This window comes from Talpa europaea (genome assembly GCF_964194135.1).
Source record: "Talpa europaea genome assembly, chromosome: 12".
In the NCBI taxonomy this organism is placed as follows: domain Eukaryota; kingdom Metazoa; phylum Chordata; class Mammalia; order Eulipotyphla; family Talpidae; genus Talpa; species Talpa europaea.
The window spans coordinates 94,017,539-94,036,562 of NC_140079.1; the positions used below are offsets into that span (position 1 = coordinate 94,017,539).

At 50.3% G+C, this 19,024-nt stretch overlaps 1 protein-coding gene across 4 annotated transcripts in view; it reads right to left on the reverse strand.

The window, feature by feature from the left end:
* Positions 1 to 16,948, reverse strand: part of ABCC1 (ATP binding cassette subfamily C member 1 (ABCC1 blood group)) — a gene marked incomplete at both ends in the record, with an annotated part of 103,022 nt that extends 86,074 nt beyond the window's left edge. For all 4 annotated transcript variants that reach the window (XM_084248919.1, XM_084248918.1, XM_084248917.1 and 1 more), the window contains one exon: positions 16,901 to 16,948. In XM_084248919.1, coding sequence (XP_084105045.1) covers positions 16,901 to 16,948 — 48 coding nt within the window. The remainder of the gene's footprint in view (positions 1 to 16,900) is intronic.
* Between the last annotated feature and the right edge of the window lie 2,076 nt (positions 16,949 to 19,024).

The window sequence follows — 19,024 nt, forward strand, 5'->3', positions numbered from 1 at the left end:
GGGGTCCGGGCCAGTGAGCACCATGGCAAGAAGGGCAGACGCCAAAATCGAGGGGCTCTCACTCAGCAAACTGAATCGGCTGTGGAAGAGCTGGGGTCACCCAGCTAAGTTCTTACAGCCAGATTCAAACCCTGGGCACCACTACCTTGGGATGCCCGGTGCATGTGGGGTGCGTGGCACCATCCTGTCCTCTCCCAACCAGATGCACCTTCTCCCCCAAGTTGTGACAGCAGAAATGTCTCAGACATGTAGGGTCCCCTGGTGGGGCTGGGGGTGTCCGGCCCCTGCTGAAAGCCGTCTTAACAGCTTCTCCATCTGGCCCCTCTCGTGCCACCAGGTGACTCGGGAGAGATGCACCCGCCCAGCCACAGGCTGAGCCTGGGAACAGGCGCTCAGGCTCAGCATCCATGTTTGTGCCCCACCCCTGAGATGCTTGGGCTTCCATGCAGGAGCGGGACAGGGACTGAGAGCACAAAGGCCAGTAAGGAGGTCGGAGTAAATGGCGGGAAGCATCCAGGGAAGCAGGAGGGGCTTCTTCATAAAACAGGATGGGGGGCTCGGCTTTCTCCCCCACACAGGCGAGACGAGAACGGCTGCTTTCCCAGGTCCTGGGGAAGGTGAAGCCCACACAGGAGATTATTTCATCTTCACCCCACCCCTTTCAAGTGGGTGCTATTGTTCCCATCTTGTAAAGGAAGTAAGGCACAGAGAGGTAAAGCAACTTTAGCCTGAGGTGGCACAGCCTGAAAGTGGCTGGAGGAGATTTCAACAAAGGCCAGCCCAGTCCAGCCCAGGGCACAGGTTCTGCGTCCGAGGAAATAGGGACAGAAGTGCGCATGTGACAACAGGTGGGTATTGGTGACCACTTAGGGGGTCAAGCAGGCTTCCAGAAGCCTGTAAAGTCTAAGGTGGGCCAAGGTACCCAGAGCTGCCGGCGGCACGGAGGTAAGAGAATGGGAGACAGTACAGGACAGGCCCAGAGTGTAAGCACAAGGGGGACGAAGGGACAGAAGGGGACTGGCTGGCAAGCAGGGCTGGGAGGACCAGCCAGGGCCTGAGCGAGTTAAGTGAGGAAAACTAAGCTCCACTTACGGTTCCCACCAGGTGACGGCAGCATCCCCCCAAATTGCAAAGGCTCCGAGGAATTGTGAAACCGAGAGGGAATATTTCTGGGTTATCCTCACTTCCCTCTCTTGAAGGAGAAACTGGGAAAGCCAACGTGTCCTCAAAAACCCCCGCAGAGGCACCCGGCCCTGTAGCCTTCCATCCCAGGGGCAGCCAGCCCCCTCATCTCCCTACGCAAAGGTCTCTGCCCCAACCGAAGCCCAAACTCTGTGTGTCCACAGTGCCAACAGCGCCATGAGGGAGAGGGGCAGGGAGCAGGCAGTGCGGAGGGTAGGACCACGCCCTGGTGGCCAGAGTGGGCTTCAAAACAGCAAATCTGGGTTTGAGTCCTTGGTACGAAGGCCACTTTCTGGCAGTGTGACCCTGAGGAAGTCAATGCCCTCTCTGGCTTTCAGTTGCCTCTGTGCCAAAGGAAAGAATAACACCGCCTCCCATGGGAAGATTCACATTCAAAGTTAGGGGTGGGGGTGGAAGACGCTGGGGGTTGAGTTTGCTGCTGCTGCTGCTGCTGCTACCACCAGATTATTATTGCTGTCCTCATCATCTGAGTAAAAACAACAGCTCACAGGGCCATGTGCCAAAATGCTGAGGTCCCCTGGGAGACTGACGTTCATCTCTCTTGTGCCAGGATTCACCAAAGTCATGTTACAGCCTATTGGAAAAGTCACTTGGGCCCACCCCAGAGTCCTATCATGCCATTGACCTGGGGGGGCACTTGTGGTTCAACAGCAGCCGCCAGGCCACACCCATCGAGGTGGCAGGATGGTGTCCCCGTTGAGAGCCTAGACACTGGGCCAAACTGTTACGAATAAGCTGCCTGGCCGTGGGGAAGTCACATAATCTCTCTGGGCCTCGGTTTCCCCACCCATAAAACAGGAATAATTGTCTATTGACCTCACAGGGCTGTTCTGGAAAGTGTGTGGTAGAATGCCAGGATCCTATGGGTGTTAGCTATTATTATTTTATAGTTCACATTCTACTAGCCCCTTGTACCACCACAACACGCCCCACCATGTCCAGCCATGATCCCGCCCCGCTCCCCTCTGTTCTTCAAATTCATTGGCCTCCCACTGGCTTTCCCAGGCCTGAGTGCCCTTGGTCTGGCCAGGTCCTTCTCATCCCTCTAGTGCTGCCTCAAACACCAGCAGGGCGAGAGAGGTCTAACTGCCTAAAAATGCCCCCTACCCCATTATTCACTGGGACCATTATCCTCCTGCACCTACATGTTTATAGGGCCAGACCGCCTGGCTCCCGTGCCACCTGCTACTGCCTGTTTCCCCATCAGCAAGACAGGAATACACACAGCTCTATTACAGCTATGGTATAGTTGGTGGTAGGCTGCAACCACTAGCACTTTAAAGCATCTAGAACAATCCCTGGTGCTCAGGAGGCTCTGTAAGTCTACACTATCAGCTCCTTCCCTGATTTCTAAGTGTCTCCTTTCCCCTCCTGCCCTGTAGGGCCCCTCATCCCCACCCAAAGCAGAATATTCTCTTCCTTCACCTGCATGGTGAAGGAAATTAAATTAAATATTTGTTAAATTTATATTTGTTCAACATTAAATATTTGTTCAACAAATGAAAGTGTGGTGAAGAAAGCCACCTGCAGAGCAACCCAGAAATACACAGAAAAAGCCAGACTCCATCCCTGCCTTTGACCCAATAATCCTAGTTAAGGGCACAGGTTCAGAGGAAGTAGCTCAAACATCCAGAAAAAGTGCAATTTCATATTCTGCGTCACGCATAGCAAAAGCCAAGAAGTTTCCAGGAAGGAAGAGCTGGGCAAATGGTAGGAGGGAACCCTGTTAAAAATGACCCAGTTGTGGGCCTCCTGCCGCCCACTGCTCCCCTCAGAGTGTACTTCGGTCCTTCTGCCTGCTCTGCTTCCCGCTCTGGCTCTGGTGAATTCTCTCACCCTCCCGCGCTTCTGACTGTACCCAATGCTTGTATAAATAAATAAATAAATAAATAAATAAATAAACAAACAAATAAATAAATAAATAAATAAATAAATCTTTTTAAAAAAAAATGACCCAGTTGTCACACACCAAAGCAGCGGAGGGGGGGCCCTCCAACCCTAGAGAGGTCATCGGTAAGGAGGAGGCAGCACTGGCCACCCAAGGCTCACATGCTCTGTGAGAACAGACCAAGAGCTAGTACAAAGATACCACCTAACACTCGAGTGAGGGTCAGGGGAGGATTCCAAACCACAGGAACAAATGCACCTTAAAGTTTCTTTCTAGAGAGGTGCAGATATTATAGCAAATCCATAACTAGCCCCAGGCACAGTTCTCAGCACCTTACAAGTCTCAACTGACCCAACCCCTTAAACAAACGTAGCAGGAGCGAGGACTATGACTATTCTCCTTTTTCCAGATGAGGAAACAGGCACAGAGTAAAAAGGTCTCCTGACCCGGGCCAAGGGAATCATGTTACTCAGGTGAGCAGAAGTTAACCAAGGCTAAATAGGCTGCTGTCCAGTGCTTGTTCTGGTTCAGTTTCCTCCTGAGTCCTCCAGTTTCACTTTGGACCAGAGTGGGGACTGCCATCGAGCAACGACGTTACACTTGCAGCCCTGACGCGAGAGGACAGGCACTTAACCGCACAGTGACTCACTAAATAGTACGACTCTACGACACACTACTGGGCACTACCATTATCCCCATTTTGCACATGAGAAAAATGGAGGCACAGAGAGGTCGAGTCACTTGTCCAAGGTCACACAGCAGGCACGAAATAGGACAAGATCTGGAGACAGGTTTCACGTGAGACAGGGAAGGACGGAGGCTGCCTTGTGCCTTTCACTCACCCTGTTTACGTCCCCAGCACTTGGCATGGGACCTACACAATAAAAGGATTAACACACAGAAGAGGGAAGAAGGGATGGAGCAAAGGAAGATGAGGATGCTATTACACTGCATCCATTCTAAGTCCTGGGTTTCTTCAACATTTGCTATCTTTGATTTCACAGCACATCCTACAATCTTACCGGCCAAGTTTTCATATCATAAGGTCTCCGAAACTGGGGTGCCTGTCACCGCTGCAGGCCTCTTTTCTAACCCAACTGTACTGTGAAGGGAAGGCAACAGGCTTTTTTCTATGCTTCCAGAATCAAAAAGAAAACAAAAAAAAAATGGCCTTACTTCTTAGCTAAGTAACAGCCGCCCCCGTCCCTCTTCTGCGCCATAACACTTCAATTAACTTTAATGGGGGGTGCGTGTAATTGTCAAGCTACCTGACCATGCCAGCTCGGGCAAAGCCTGATTCCATCATCATCTCCACCTGCCAGCTGCCTGCCTGTCTCCACAGTTTCTTCCCCAGGCCCTGGCCTAGTCCAGGTTGTTTTTGCCAAACCCAGGCAGAGAGGAGGCAATAAAATCTCCTACTCAACAAAGTCCAAGCCTTTTGAAAGCATCAAGAGGACACGGAGTCTATAAGGCCCAAACAGACCTTCTCTCCACAAGTAGTCTTCTTCCCAAACATACACTTGGAAAGCATGTTCCTGGCAAAAGGTTACTAGTTCAACCACCACTTCCCCTTCTCTGTAAGGGGCTGAGGAGCAGATGTGTCTTGAATTCATGGTCATATTAAACTACTTCACAGCTTCATCGGAGACCTGATATTATTATCTCTAAGAACAGGCTCGAAAACCAACAAGCAGCTAGATGTGAGTGCCGCTGCCACATAGAAAACAGAATCACAGGGAAAAAGGGTGATGTTTCTAACAAGTCACAGCATCACCTGAAATGTGGGGGGGGGGGGGGGGGCTGGCATCTGTGCGGTGGTTCTCAGCATCCCCACGACTGATATCTGGGCCCTAAAAAGCCATCAGGGGGGCTTTTCCTGTGCACTGCAGAACGTATGTTAGCAACACCGCAGGCCTCTACCCACTAGAGGCAGCAGCATCCGCCCTCCAGTTATGACAACTAAAAACATTTCCAGATGCTGACAAATGCCTGCTATGGGTGAGAACAACTGACCTAGGTAGTTTGCAGAATCTCCTGTTTTTGCAGGCTAGCGATGACGTATTTATGAACAGGGCCAACCTGTGACTTCCTACGTGTTTCAAAGCGATGGGGGAGGGCGCTCCCTGATGGCACAGGGGTTAAAGTCTCAGCACTCTGAAGCGATAGCCAGCCACTGCGGCATGAGTTCGAATCCCGGCCAAGGAACTGACCCACATGGCACAGCAGACCTCTCTTGTGTCCCCGCTGCTCCCCTCCGCAGTGTATTTCATCAGTCTGCCTGTTCTGCTCCCCACTCTGTCTCTGGCGAATCCTCTCTCACTCACACACACACACACACACACACACACACACACACCCCTCTGGCCTACACCGCAGCTCTTGTATGCAAAAATAAAAATAAACCTTTAAAAAAAAAAAAAAAACAAGCATTGGGGACAGTTTCTGGGTCAGCGATGTGCAGTCTCCTACACCCCGTCAGCACGCCTTGCAAAATTGAGGGAACCAAAGCCTTTCTGCTCACGGCCAGGCAGAAGGATGCCAAATCTGAAAGATCACGACAAACAAGGATAACGGGACGTTTACAGTCCGATACAGCAGACAGCTTTACCCCATGGTCATACAGACTAAGGGAAGGCAGAGAAACCGAAGTGGTCCCCGCCCCAGCTGCGACAGTGAAGTTGCTGAATGAGCCAGGTGGGCTGCGAAAGAAACTTCCTTTGGGGAGAAACTTATTGCGGCTTAAAAGAAAGTGAACTGATTTAAAGATAAGTATTAAGAAGCAGTGGGAGACAATGGCTGGCATGCTCCAAAGACTTTCCCAATTCCCATCTCTCTGGCTGCCCCCCAGTCACTAGGCCTGAAACCCTTTCCCAGCCTCCCTGAGCCAGGGTTTGCTAGGAGACCCCCAATGGGGTCAGGCCCAGGATAAGTGCTCTGCCCCAGAAGAACCCAAGAGCCCGGAGCACTGACCCTGAATTCTGATCTGGGCGGGTGAACGTCTGCTGGCCCACCCACTAACCCTGGCTCCACGTCTCCCCAGCAGCATCCCAGACACAGAGGCTGCAAAACAAGGCGAGGACCAACTGCCTCCAGAGGGAACAATTACGAGCAAATTTCATTAGGTTGATAGTGCCATTTCATCAAGTAAATACCAGACACTTAAAATGGGTCATGTCCAAGATGCACTAGTCAGTGGAACCCCAATACAGACTGTGTTTACATTGGATCCCGTTCTTGCTTTTTAAAATGCACTGTAGATTTAGGTTGTGTGCAGCAAAGCAGTTGCAAATTCAAGCACCAACCTGCCAGGAGGAGACTGTCTCTAGAAAAGTGTAGTGATGACAGATTTTCACGGTTGCCTAACCTCACTCCTGTACTGTTTTCCTTTATACTGTAGCTGTTAATATCAGAGAGTAAGAGGAAGGGACCGGCCCTGGACATAATGCATCACTGCTGTGTTTATAGGAACAGTAACCTGGGGCTCCCAAATACATAAATGGCAGCAGCTCTCGGCGCTGCCATCACCCACCTCCACTCACAGGTCGTAGAAGTAGGTCCTTAAGCCAGTTGTCCTAATACTAAGCTACAAAGAAAACTGCAGAATGGATCTTCCCACACTCGGCCCGATTTCAGGGCTGACAGTGACACCCCAGCAAGCCTCCCCCAGACGCAGGCACCCGACAGACACCCTGTAACAACTGGGCGAATGAAGCCGGTGTCGGGATTCTTTGGGTCTGTGCTGGTTCTGCCAGGGGCTGCACAGGCCCAGAGGTAGCCAGGAAATGACCCTCCAGAAGAGAATCGCCACACCCAAAATCCCCCCTCCACTGCCCTCGACCATCCTGCTATCCCTTACCCACCCAGTCTCCCCTCCATAACCACGCTAGTGTCCGGACATCCTACCTTTTCTTCCCCACAACCAACACCATAATATACACAGCATGTAGTGAGTCCCGCTGTACTGAGGAAGAAACTGAGGCTCCCGAAAGTTAAATAACTGGTCCAATTCCCCCCAGAGCTGATAGGGATGATTTTTCAACTCAGATTCTCGAACCTGGCCTCTGGACCTCAGCCAGCCACGTACCTGGCTTTCTTTAGAGCTGCACCTGGTCCTGGTTCAAGCATCCCCAAGCCTTCCATGCACAATGTTCATCCCCCACCTATGGCCCCTTTAAGTACAGAGGGTCACCCACGGGAGTGAGACTCTGCTCCAACCCCTCCCCACTAGGTTGCAAGTGGGCCAGGCAGGATCCCAGCAGCCTGGGAGAGAGATTCACAGATTCTGATGGGACTGGAGACCCCACTAAGGGAATGACCTTGAGGAAGAAGCATTATCAACAGGCCCCCAGGTAATCTAACCAAATTATAACTGTCAGTCACCCTCCCCAGCACCAGCAACCCCAACCTTCCTCTGGATCCCAAGTCTCCAGGCTTATAAAGCAGACTGGGGAGAGGAGAGACTGTCATTACCACACACCCATCATCCGCTCATAATAATAAGTCCAACGACAATAAAAATGGGTATCCTCACACCCCGCTAGAACACTGACTTCTGCCAATCATTTTGAGGAAAACAAAGAAGACCAAAGTTAGAGCAAAACCTTTCAAATGTTCTGATGTGCACTCCTGAAATATGTTCTAAGGAAACAGCTGGACTGCGCTCAGCTCAGCTCATCCGGATGAGATCCCAGCGTTTTCTTTCAAAGAAAAAAAAGAAGGGGGACAGAAGCAGTAACCCAAATATCAAACCACAGATAGTAATTATGAAAATTACAGTCCACCCATTTGGGGGACTACTGCTCGGACACCTAAAGGTATAATTACAAAAAGTAAGTAGGAATGTGGGAAAATTCTGGCAATGAAAAATGTAGGGTAGAAATGGCATCCACTCTCTAAGTGCATCGCATGCTGGTGGCTTAATAAACAACAGCCAATGAAAAAATATTTGCAAAGGCCTCCCTGGTGGCCCAGGCGGTTAAGTGCCGAACTGTGAAGCTGTCCGCAGCCTCTGAAGCTTGGGTTCTATCCCGGCTGGCCGTTGAGAATCCCACATGGCGCAGCAGACCTCTCCTGTCAACCCTGCTGCTCCCCTCAGCGGTGTATTTCAATCCATCTGCCTGTTCTGCTCCCCACTCTGTCTCTTGTGAATCCTCTCACCACCACCACCCCCCACCTCTGGCCTACACCCCAGTTCTTGTATGCATACATAAATAAAAAATCTTTTTTAAAAAACTGCAATGTGTATCTTTCTTTAAAAAAAAAAAAAAGATTTATTTATTTAATCATACAAGCACTGGGTACAGTCAGAAGCGCGGGAGGGTGAGAGAATTCACCAGAGCCAGAGCAGGGAACAGAAGAGGCAGATGGACCGAAATACACTACTGAGGGGAGCAGCAAGTGCGACAGGAGAGGTCTGCGCGCCATGTGGGACCCTCGCCGGTGGCCGGGGCTGCGGGCAGCTTCACAGCCCAGGGCTCAACCGCTGCGCCTCCAGGGGAGGGCCTGCAATGTGTATCTTTCTGACCTATGTGCACAGATGTTTACAAGAACACCACCGTATACAGGAAAAGAAATGGAGAGTGAATTCAAGCAGAGTTATGCATAGGAAGATGGCGGAGTTAATTCTAGCAAATCTGCAACTGCATAAAGGATTAGTGACATCTGAGGTATTGGCATGTCTTATACGTTAAGTTAAAAAAAAAAAGAGTGATGATAACAGAACCCATTTTACTTTTAGCACATTATAAATGTTTATAACTGTTTCTATGATTACAGAGAAAGGGCTGGAAGAATAGCTTGGTTGTTGGTTAGTTTCAGAGAGTAGCATGTTAACACTTCATTTAAATATCTATTTAAACATCTCTATGTTATTTGTTTTGTCACTTCAGTCATCAGAAAGCTATTTAAACTTGAAAGCTGATGTATAGCAATTGAAGTCAGTTAGCATGGTGGGATTATAAGTAAAACTTAGATGTATAAACTGTTAATGCAAAATAACTTTTAAATAGCAGAAAAGTCAAGAATGTTTAAAATGCAAACATATCTTTTAAAAACTGTAACAAAACCAAGCAGTTTCTAAACCAAACCCCTCTCTCCCTCCACTCCTTCCCAACGCCCCCCACCCCATATGGTTAAACTCAACAGGGCAAACTCTGACCCAGAAGCAAGACAAAACTGGTCTCCATTCTCCACTTGCTCTCAAATGCCAAGCATACAGCAGGTGCTTAATTAATGCTGTGGGCCCATTCCTGGGAGCATAAACTACAGCAGCCACGTGGCAATGAGAACTATCATATTTAAAAATGGACCACCTCCCCCTCTACAGAGCAGTTTCTCTTGGGGAATTTATTATGCTGAGTCATTTACATCTATTTGCATGCAAGTGCCAAGATGCAGGTCCAGGAATGTCCTTGGCAGCTCAGTTTATCATGCCCCAAACCCAGAACCCACCCCAACAGCCACCAGGAGGGGACTTGGTAAACATATAGCCCAGACCAATCACAGAAGAATGTGTGGTTAAAAAAAAAAAAAAAAAAGTTATTTCCTTTTTTCCTTCCACTTTGCAGTCTTAAATTGGACAGAAAAATCAACATCAATATGAGAAATATCACGTTGTTTTTAAGTAAAGGGCACACGTAACAACATTATGTAGAATATGAACCTAAGTGGGGAGGAAAAAATGATGCAACCCACACACTCTCACCCCTACAGACTATTTGCATACACTTGAAATTTTTCTAGAAGGACAGCCAGAAACTATCATCAAGGGCTACTTCTGGGCACAGGGGGCAGGGAGGGAAAGTACTCAAACTTTTACTTTCCCTTTATATTCTCCTAGACTGTTCACCTTTCTGAACGTAACAGCACAATCCAAAGGCCCCCAAGACCTCAGCCAGGTTGATTCAATAACATTTCGTTTTAAATTAAAAGTTTCCTACTGATCAACAGAAAGTCATCTTAATCACACAAGAAAGCCTTGCACCATCTTAACAGGTCATGAAGCGCCTGTGGAGTGGAGCCCCAACTTGGTTTGATCCTAAAGGGTTTCGATTACAGATTCTGAAACAATCAGACTCATAATACAAACTTCATTTTAAAAACCTGAACCTCGGGCCTCCCTGGTGGCACAGCGGTTGAGCACTGGGTCCCACATAGCGTGCAGACCTCTCCTGCCAGGCCCGCTGCTCCCCTCAGCAGTGTATTTCGTCAGTCTGCCTGTTCTGTTCCCCGCTCTGGCTCTGGTGGATTCTCTCACCCTCCCACACTTCTGACTGTACCCAGTGCTTGTATGTTTGTATGTATGTATGTATGTATGTATGTATAAATAAATAAATAAATAAATCTTTAAAAAAAAAAGAAACACCTGAGCCTCATAGCCTCATTTTAACTCTGAAGGATCAGAAGGTCCATGCCCTATCAGAGGGCAAATAATGTCCCATTTCTCAGCCAAGCTGAGCTAAGCTTCCTCCTTGGAATCTCCAGGTCCTTATTATTACCACATGCCATTTTTATGTGTTTTGTTTTTTGGCGTTCTTTTTGTTACAGGGCAGGGAGAGGGGCACCCCAGGCCCTACAAACCTGCCTGCTCTAAATAGGTTCTGCCATCCGCCGCATCAACACAAACCATGTAAGACTTTAACAGGCAGAAACTTTAATACAATTAGTGAACAATACAGGAAAGGCAAAGAATCTAGTTTCTAAATCAAGCACCCACAGTTACCCGTCCCCTCATGGGTAAAAGTCCACCCAAACAGGATTGGCCCAGAGCAAGGCCCCAAAGCCTGCCACAAGTCTAAAGCATCTTCCCACAGAAAAGGATCAGAAACAACCAGACAAGTCTGGGAGGAAAAGAGCAAAATCAAAATCAAGACAAAAACCGCCACTGTCACCTCCCCATGGGTCTCACCCACATCTGCCCACGACCAAAAGGCAAGCGCAGTTTCTTCACGTGTCTCTCGGCTCCATGTGCCTCCTCCAGGTCTCCTTCTGGCTCTCCATCCTTCCTTCCTTTCTCAGTCTCCTCTGCAGCTTCTTTTCTCCCTGCTCAGCTCCACCCTCCCTTGGGTGGGGCAGGAAACCTGAAACCTCCCCCTTTCCTGGGGACCACCCTGTTACTTTCTTTTTTTTTTTTTGCATAAAGCTCCAGGCTTTATGAGAAGGGCTTTACAGTTCCTTTGAGTTAAATTCTGTGATATTCTGGGAAGCTCTACTCAAGGCACCCCAGGGCCTTTGCACATTCTTCCCTTCATCTGGGACTTCCTTCCCCCAGATCCTTGCCTGGCCAGATCGCATTGATTTGCAGGTCACAGGTCAAATGTCACCTCCTCCAAGAAGACACCCCTCTATCATCCCTTCCAGCCCAACCCACTTCTTCCAGTGTATGCCTTTGTGCCACTTACCACTATGCAAAATCACTTTGTCACCCTAGTGAAAGCACCCTGACAATAGGAGCTTCATTTGTCCTGTTGAAGGCTGTATTCCCTATGTTAAGAATGGCGCCAATTCAGCTAATTAATAACAAAAGGCTGAATGAATGAATGAATGAGCCCAAAATAGTTGTAGGAATAAAAGAACAAATCCAGTATTTTAAAAGACCACGCCAGGAACTTAGGCATTTGATACTGCTCTCCAAGGAAGAAGCCTCCCCCCACCCCCACCAAGTTACCTAAGTAGCTAACTTTTATGAGAAAGGTAAACTGACTTTCTCAGAGAGAAAGTTCACAGAGAGGGAAGGAAAAAACTCATAAAAACTCAATTACTGCCTGAGGGTACAGGGTGCTGGCCAGGAGTCACTCTCCCCAGGGCTCCCCATCACCACTCCCAGTTTCCAGCTTCTCCCAGGAGATGACTCCCACAATTAAACCAAAGGGACACTTAGTCGAATCTCCACTTTGTAATTGTTGGTCTATCCTGGGGCAGTTTAAAATGAAGGCAAAGAACTTCAAAGTGAAGCTCTGAAGAAAGGCATCTTCACCCAGCCGTGGCCGCACAGGCTCCAACCAGAGCAGATCAGGGGAGGAAAACACAGCAGTCACAGCAAGTGCAGAAACCAGCATGGAAACCACTGCGTTCCTTCTCCAGCTAATGGGGGTTTAATGTCTCTTTCCGTTTCATTAAGTTTCTCCAAGGCGACCCGAATAAGCCAATGACACCAGTTCAACAGCCTAAACACACACAGGGGATGAGGGTGAATGTCTTGTCGAAAATTTCTTCCCCAGATTCCTCCACACTGAGGGCTTTGTGACTTCGCCACCCAGGGGACATCTGATAATATCTTGGAGACATCTCTGTTGTCACAACAAGAATTGTGCTACCGCTGCTAGTGGGTAGCGACCAGGGATGCTTGCTAATAAGTAAGCATCCTCCTGACACATCAGCCTCCACAAAAGAAGTAGCTGGTCCCAAATATGCCAAGGTTGAGACAGGTGAGCACCCAACACCCCCCCCCAACACTGACTCTCTCAAAGTCCCCCTCCCCGCCAATCCTTAGCCTTCAGGAGGTAAATGCCCAGCCCAGGCTTCCACCAGGGCAGACACTAGCCCAGTTTTGGCCCCACTCGGGGGGAAGTCTCAGGACATTTAAGTCCTTGTCATTATACTAATCCACTTCATTAGCACTTGATAATTCTTTTTGCCAAATGTTCAGGAACATTTTTTTGTAGGCTAGAGTTTTACTGACCATTACGATCTGATAATAAAAGCGCCCCTTTATCCCACTATGAAAATCTGGAGCTCACATGCAAATGATTAGCTTCTCCAACTCCTCCTGCCAACGGGATCTTATAGGAGCCAGGGTCTCTGTTGGCAATTCCAACCACTCCCAATCATTTCACCAAAAGGCTGGGTTTCAAAGCAGGAGATGCCAATCCAAACGCACACAGGGGCTGGGTGGGCTTTATCAATGAGGGGAGTGGGCCAGCTGAAAACGCACAATAAAAAAAGGCAGCAGACATTTGGCCTTGGAATTGAAGGTACAATAAGGAAGGTACAATAAGCCTTCTGGAACCGTGGCAAACTGGAATAAACAGACATGTTCTAGAGGAGGCAGCAGCAGTCAATCACTGCCATATACAAATGCAGGTCCTGTGCTTTCAGAGTTTCTGATTTTTCAGAAGTCAGAAATCCAGATTTTTCTGTGAAATCTCCCAGTCAGTACACAATAGCTGTTACAGCAATTCATCAGTTAAAAAAAAAAAAAAAAGACAAACCAGCAAAGTGATAGGCTGGGTCTAACCCCCTCCAGTCTGTAACTTGTTTGTATCGCAGACACTCAAATCCAAATGTTGATTGAGCCTATTGTGTGCAAGAGAGGCACTGGGGCTTGCAAAAAGAGAAATGAGTGGGACCCAGTTCTGACCCTTGCAAGATAAAATACAAGCAACTAAATGCAGAAGCTAAAAGACTGTCTACCCAGACAGGTGAGTGACAATCTCGACCTTAGCAATCTCTGGAGATAAGCGTCAGCCCTGCACAATAGCCATTCAGGGCTTCATGTCATTCATTCATTCAACAAATATTTACTGAGTATCTATCAGGTCTCAGGCACTGGTCTAGGTGCTGGGATCACAGCCATGAAAACAAACAAAAACCCAAGACCCCATGGAGTTTACCTTTTGGTGGAAAGTTATAAAGCATAAACAAAATAAATAAAATATTTGTATATTAGGTGGCAGTAGCGTAGCCATGGGGTAGATGGGGTAGCAGGGAAGAATTGGGCATACAAGGAAGCGGCAGGGAGTCAAGGGAAGGTTGCTTAGTAGACATCTGAACAAGGAAGTGAAGGTGAAGGAGTATTTCAGGCAGAGTAACCAGCAAGTGCAAAGGCCCTGAGGCAGTCTGGTAGCCAGCATGGCTGGCCTGGAGTGAGAAATGGAAGAGGGTAGAGAAGCAATAGGGTCAGATGCTGACCTCTGAGGGACGGTTTTCAGCAGAATAGGGGCAGGATCTGACCTGTCTCAGGGGGACCTCCAGCTGTTGAAAGTAGACTGGAGGGGTCAAGGATAGGGATAGGGTATATCCATCATGACTCAGGCTGGGGAGTGTGAGAAGTAGGCAGACTGGGAAACATTTTGAAGAAGAGACATCAGAATTTGCTGACAGATCAGATATAGAACAAGAGGGAAGTTTCTAGTCTTTGGAGACACAGTGCACTGGAGAGGCCCACGGGACATCCAGGTGAAGATACCAGTTCCAAATAGTTGAGCCCACAAATGGAAAGACATTTTTCATCCACACCCCTCCCACCACCACATTTGGAAGCAGGTCCAGCTGGGAGGCGGGGAACATGGGCCTTCGTGAGTCTCCCCCAAATACCTGCTCCCCCAAACCCCCACTCCACTGTGACTTCCTGCCTCAAGCTAAGTGTTGGGGAATTCAGCCTATTTCCATTTAGATTCCAAAGTTCCCCTTTTTTCATCCTGGAGCATTTGCCCAAGCAAAGGCAGTAAGTCAGCGGAAGCCCGCATGGGTCACTTTCCAGTTCTGGATTTTCTGGGCACTTCCTGCAGTTCAGAGGCAGCCAGTGGCCCAGAAAGGAGTTCTAGTAAGTCTCACGTGGGCTAGTCACCTTGACTAAGCACAAGACCACCGTCAGGGGAGTGAGCCAGCTGCGGTGGGCATCCCCAGCAACAGAAGAGTGGACCAAAGGAAGGAGAACCAACTTGAAACATACAACTTCATCTTCGGAAATAATAATTACTGGTTAACTCCGTGCAGGACACCAGCTGAGCCACTTCCACAGGTGACCCACTTACTCTTCATGACAACCAGCAGAGGTTGGGGCTCTGGGGGCCCAGGCCCCATTTCACAGATGAAGAAACTGAGACAGAGAGTTTGTAAAGTGGCTGGCCCAGGGTCACAGAGTATCTAACTAGCTGAGAAACCAGTCTCTCCCAGCCTTGAGCCTGATGCCCCAGAAAACAGACATTCCCTGCCATCTTATAAAGGCTGATTTTTTCCCTGCCCTCTGGAAATTCTCATGCCCAAGCTACCCGCTCTCAAAATCTGGTTCCAGGCCACCCCCATAAATCTGGGGCACTGGGCAAGCCCAGGAATCCAAAGGGAGGGACAGGGGAAAATCGTCAAGACCCAAGATTGGGGGAAGAGGGAATGCTAAGCAGAACCCAACCACCTGGCAATTTCTGTAGCAAAAAGTTCTTGGAAGGAGAAAAAATACAAATGACTTTCCTGGATGTGCTTTGTCAGCTAAATGAACACCACCCCCCACCCCAAAAACACATTCAACTTTGAAGAACTCCACTAGCCACCAACTGCCAGCTGCCATCAATAAATTCATCCTGATGCAGGATCTATTTTATGACTGCCAATGTTTTCCTCTCTGTAATTGAGGAGAAGAAAACAAACAAGGAAATACTCCAGAATTCACAGCAACACTAGATGAGCTCCCAGTCTGGATCCTTGCAGAAGTCATCTTACACTCAGCATGGGGGACAGGGACCCCAGGTTATCCTCTCTGCTAGGTAGAGCCCTGCTTTGCAAAAGGTCCGTTCTCCCGTGGCTCCCAGGCCCTGACTGCAAAGCATGGGTACTACTTTCAGCCATGGAGTAAAATTAAAATCTCTGGCCCCACTGGCTTGAAAATGTGAGATATGCCAAGGAGCTCCCAAATGAGATCCTCCCCCAGGCCCCCCAAAATAAAACCTTTCCATGGGTTTCAAGGAAGCCTTTACAAAGCTCCAAATGCAGCCTACAAGGAAACAGGGCAAGGTATTTTTGGATGCTAATCACCAGGTTCTAAGAGCCAAGGGTGTTTCCCTCTCTCTCTCCCAAGTCCTAAACAAAAGCAGAAAAATGATCGTGTCCAGATTTGCCTATTGTGTTCACCAATAAGCAACACAGGGTGACACTGAAGTGCCCTCCTCCAACAAAGGGGCAAATCGCATTAGAAGGAAGCTAAGGCTCAAAAGACGGGGATTAAAGAGACCCAGCCAGGCTCAGCAAAGAACATTCAGAAGAAACTTGCACCGTAAAACCCAGAGGGGGCCCCCCATAGAGAAAAAACTCACTTTACAGGGTGAAATGGCACACCCACAGGTACCAGGGCCCCGGGCATCCTCCAGGCACCCCAAATCCGACCCCAGGGTCAGGGAAGAGACAAAGCAGGGGTGAGCAGCCCTACCTTCTTTCCAGCCTGCACCTCAAACTTCTCAAATTCCTCCCCTCCCCCCAAATTCTCCCCACAGAAATCAGGTAGAAAGAAAGTAAAATACGACAAAAACATATCACCACGGAAGAGCAATGTGGATGCAAAACTAATGGGCAGAGGTCAAGCCCCGCTCAATTCCTCCCCACTCAGCCCTTTAGGTAATGGGGTGTCCTCTGTAAAAGGAGGGGACCCCAACCCACAAAGGAGATGGCCGGACTTCAGCAGAAGGACCACCTGCTCCCCTGGCCCTGATACAGGGCAGGGTGAGGACCACCCTGTCACAGCCTCATCTCGGGCGCCCCCGTCGTAGTCACGGGAGCGGTCACCCCGAAGCGGGAGGGGCCCCTGTTTTCAGTGTCCCCCCCAGGCACTGGCCCCTCACCTCTCCAACCCACCCCCGGGGCCTGGCACTTGCACCCCTCCCGGCTTCTCGGGAGCCGAGTCGCTCAAGTTTCCCCGCCGGCCGCCCGCCAGGGGCCCGGCGCGGCGCGGCGGGGAGCGGCCCCCGGCCGGCGGCCGAGGCGGGCGCGGCGCCCCGGGTGGGCCGCGGGGTCCGGGAGGCGGGCCCGGCCGGCCCGCCGCCGCCTCGTCCCTCCCGCCGCCCCCCGGCGCCCCGCGCGGCCCGGGCGGCCGCCAGCACGTACCCAGAGGGGGTCGGAGCCATCGGCGCTGCAGAAGCCCCGGAGCGCCATGCGGCCGGCGCGGGCTTGGCGGGCACCGGCGGGCACGGGGCGGCGGGCGGACGGGCCCGGCGGCGGGAGCGGGCGGCGAGGCGGGCGGCGAGAGGAGCGGGGCCGCGACGCCGCCTGGCTGGCGGGCGCGTCACGGGCGGGCGGCCCCGCCCCGCCCCGCCCCGCCCCGCCCCGCACACCTCGGCGCTCCGCGTGGGCCCGGGGGAGCTGGGCGGCCGCCGCGGGCCTCCGCGCCACCCCTCGGCGCCGGCCCCGGAAGCGGCCGGGGTCCGCGCGCCGCCCCTGAGGGCGGTTGTCGAATCCTGAGGTGACAGCGCGACGGCCTGAGCCGCCCAGGCCACAGCATCCCCGGGAAGTGGCAGGTCCCGAGCCCCCCCCAGAGCCTGGGGGCGTGAGCCCCACACCTGAGGGGCGTCCTCGAGCGCTCCTCACCCCCCACCTCACACACACACACACACACACACACACACACACACACGGTGAATCTCACAGTGTATCATACAAAAGAATATTTTTTTCTTTTTTTTTAAGATTTATTTATTCATACAAGAGCTGGGGTACAGGCCAGAGATGCAAGGGGTGAGAGGACCCACCAGAGACAGAGCGGGGAGCAGAACAGGCAGACTGACTGAAACACACTGCTGAGGGGAGCAGCAGGGAGACAGGAGAGTTCTGCCGCACCATGTGGGTAGCCCCTGGCCGGCTGGGGATCAAGCTTGTGCTGCTGTGGCTGCTGATAGCTTGATAGTGCTGACTTTAACCCTTGAGCCACCACAGAGGCCCAGTAATTTTTAGTTTAAATGAGTCCAGGCATTTAACAAATTTTTATTAAACTTAACAAAACCTTAGTTTTTTTCTAAGATTTATTTATTTATGCATACAAGTTTTGGGGTACAGGCCAGAGGTGTAGGGGGGTGAGAGGATTCACCAGAGACAGAGTGGGGAACAAAACAGGCAGACTGACTGAAACACACTACTGAGGGGAGCAGCGCAGCGGGTGAGTCAGGAGAGGTCTGCTGCGCCATGTGGGTAGGCCCCTGGCTGGCTGGGGATCAAACTTGTGCTGCAGAGACTGTGGACTGCTTCACAGTGCAGTGCTTAACTCCTTGCACCACCTGGGAAGCCCAAGAATATATTTCTCTTGATCCCATTTCTGTGAAGTTCAAGAACAGGCAACACTAATAGGTGTTGATCTGAGTCAGAATAATGGTTATATGTGGGGGCCGTTGATTAGGAAGGGGTACAAGAGAGGCCGGAGGCAGCTGGAAATAGTCTTGAGCTGGTGGTAGTTGCACAGTTTTTATTTATTTATTTATTTTTAAAGATTTGTTTATTTATACAAGAACTGGGGTACAGGCCAGAGGCTCGGGAGGGCAAGAGGATTCACCAGAGACAGAGCGGATAACAGAACAGGCAGACTGACGAAATACACTGCTGAGGGGAGCAGCAGGCAAGACAAGAGAGGTCTGCTGTGCCATGTGGGACCCTCCTGGCTGGCCAAGACTGAAACGGCGCTGCAGAGGCTGCGGACAGCCTCACAGCGCAGCGCTCAACCGCCTGCACTAACAGGGGAGGCCCACTTGCACAGTTTTTATACACACACATTTTAAAATTCATTGAGGAGGGCGCTTAAGGTTGCTGTCATTTGTTCTATAAAATTTATACCATATATGAAATTTTAAGACAGAAAATAAATAAAATTAAGTCATGTCTTGGGGCCTACCAGGTGCAGACAGTGCATTAGGCACTGTACACACGGCAGTGAACAAAACAAAGATTTTTCTCCTCAAGAGAAACAACAGATGAAACCAAGAAGCCTATGAAGTAGAAAGCACAGGCTCAAGGGAGGAGATAACTGGTCCAAGGGCCACAGCAGGGACCAGGCCCTGCCCTGCTCCGGACCCCTACGCCTCCTGATATTTTTCAATCATAGCCTCAAAGCCCCTTCCCTTCACTTTCTCTCCATGCCTCTTCCACCCACCTGAGGTTCAAGTACCACCTTTAGACCCAGAAGCTGCAGGTCCTGGAGCAAACCCACCCAACTAGCTGACTGCAAACTAAAATACTGGTGACGAA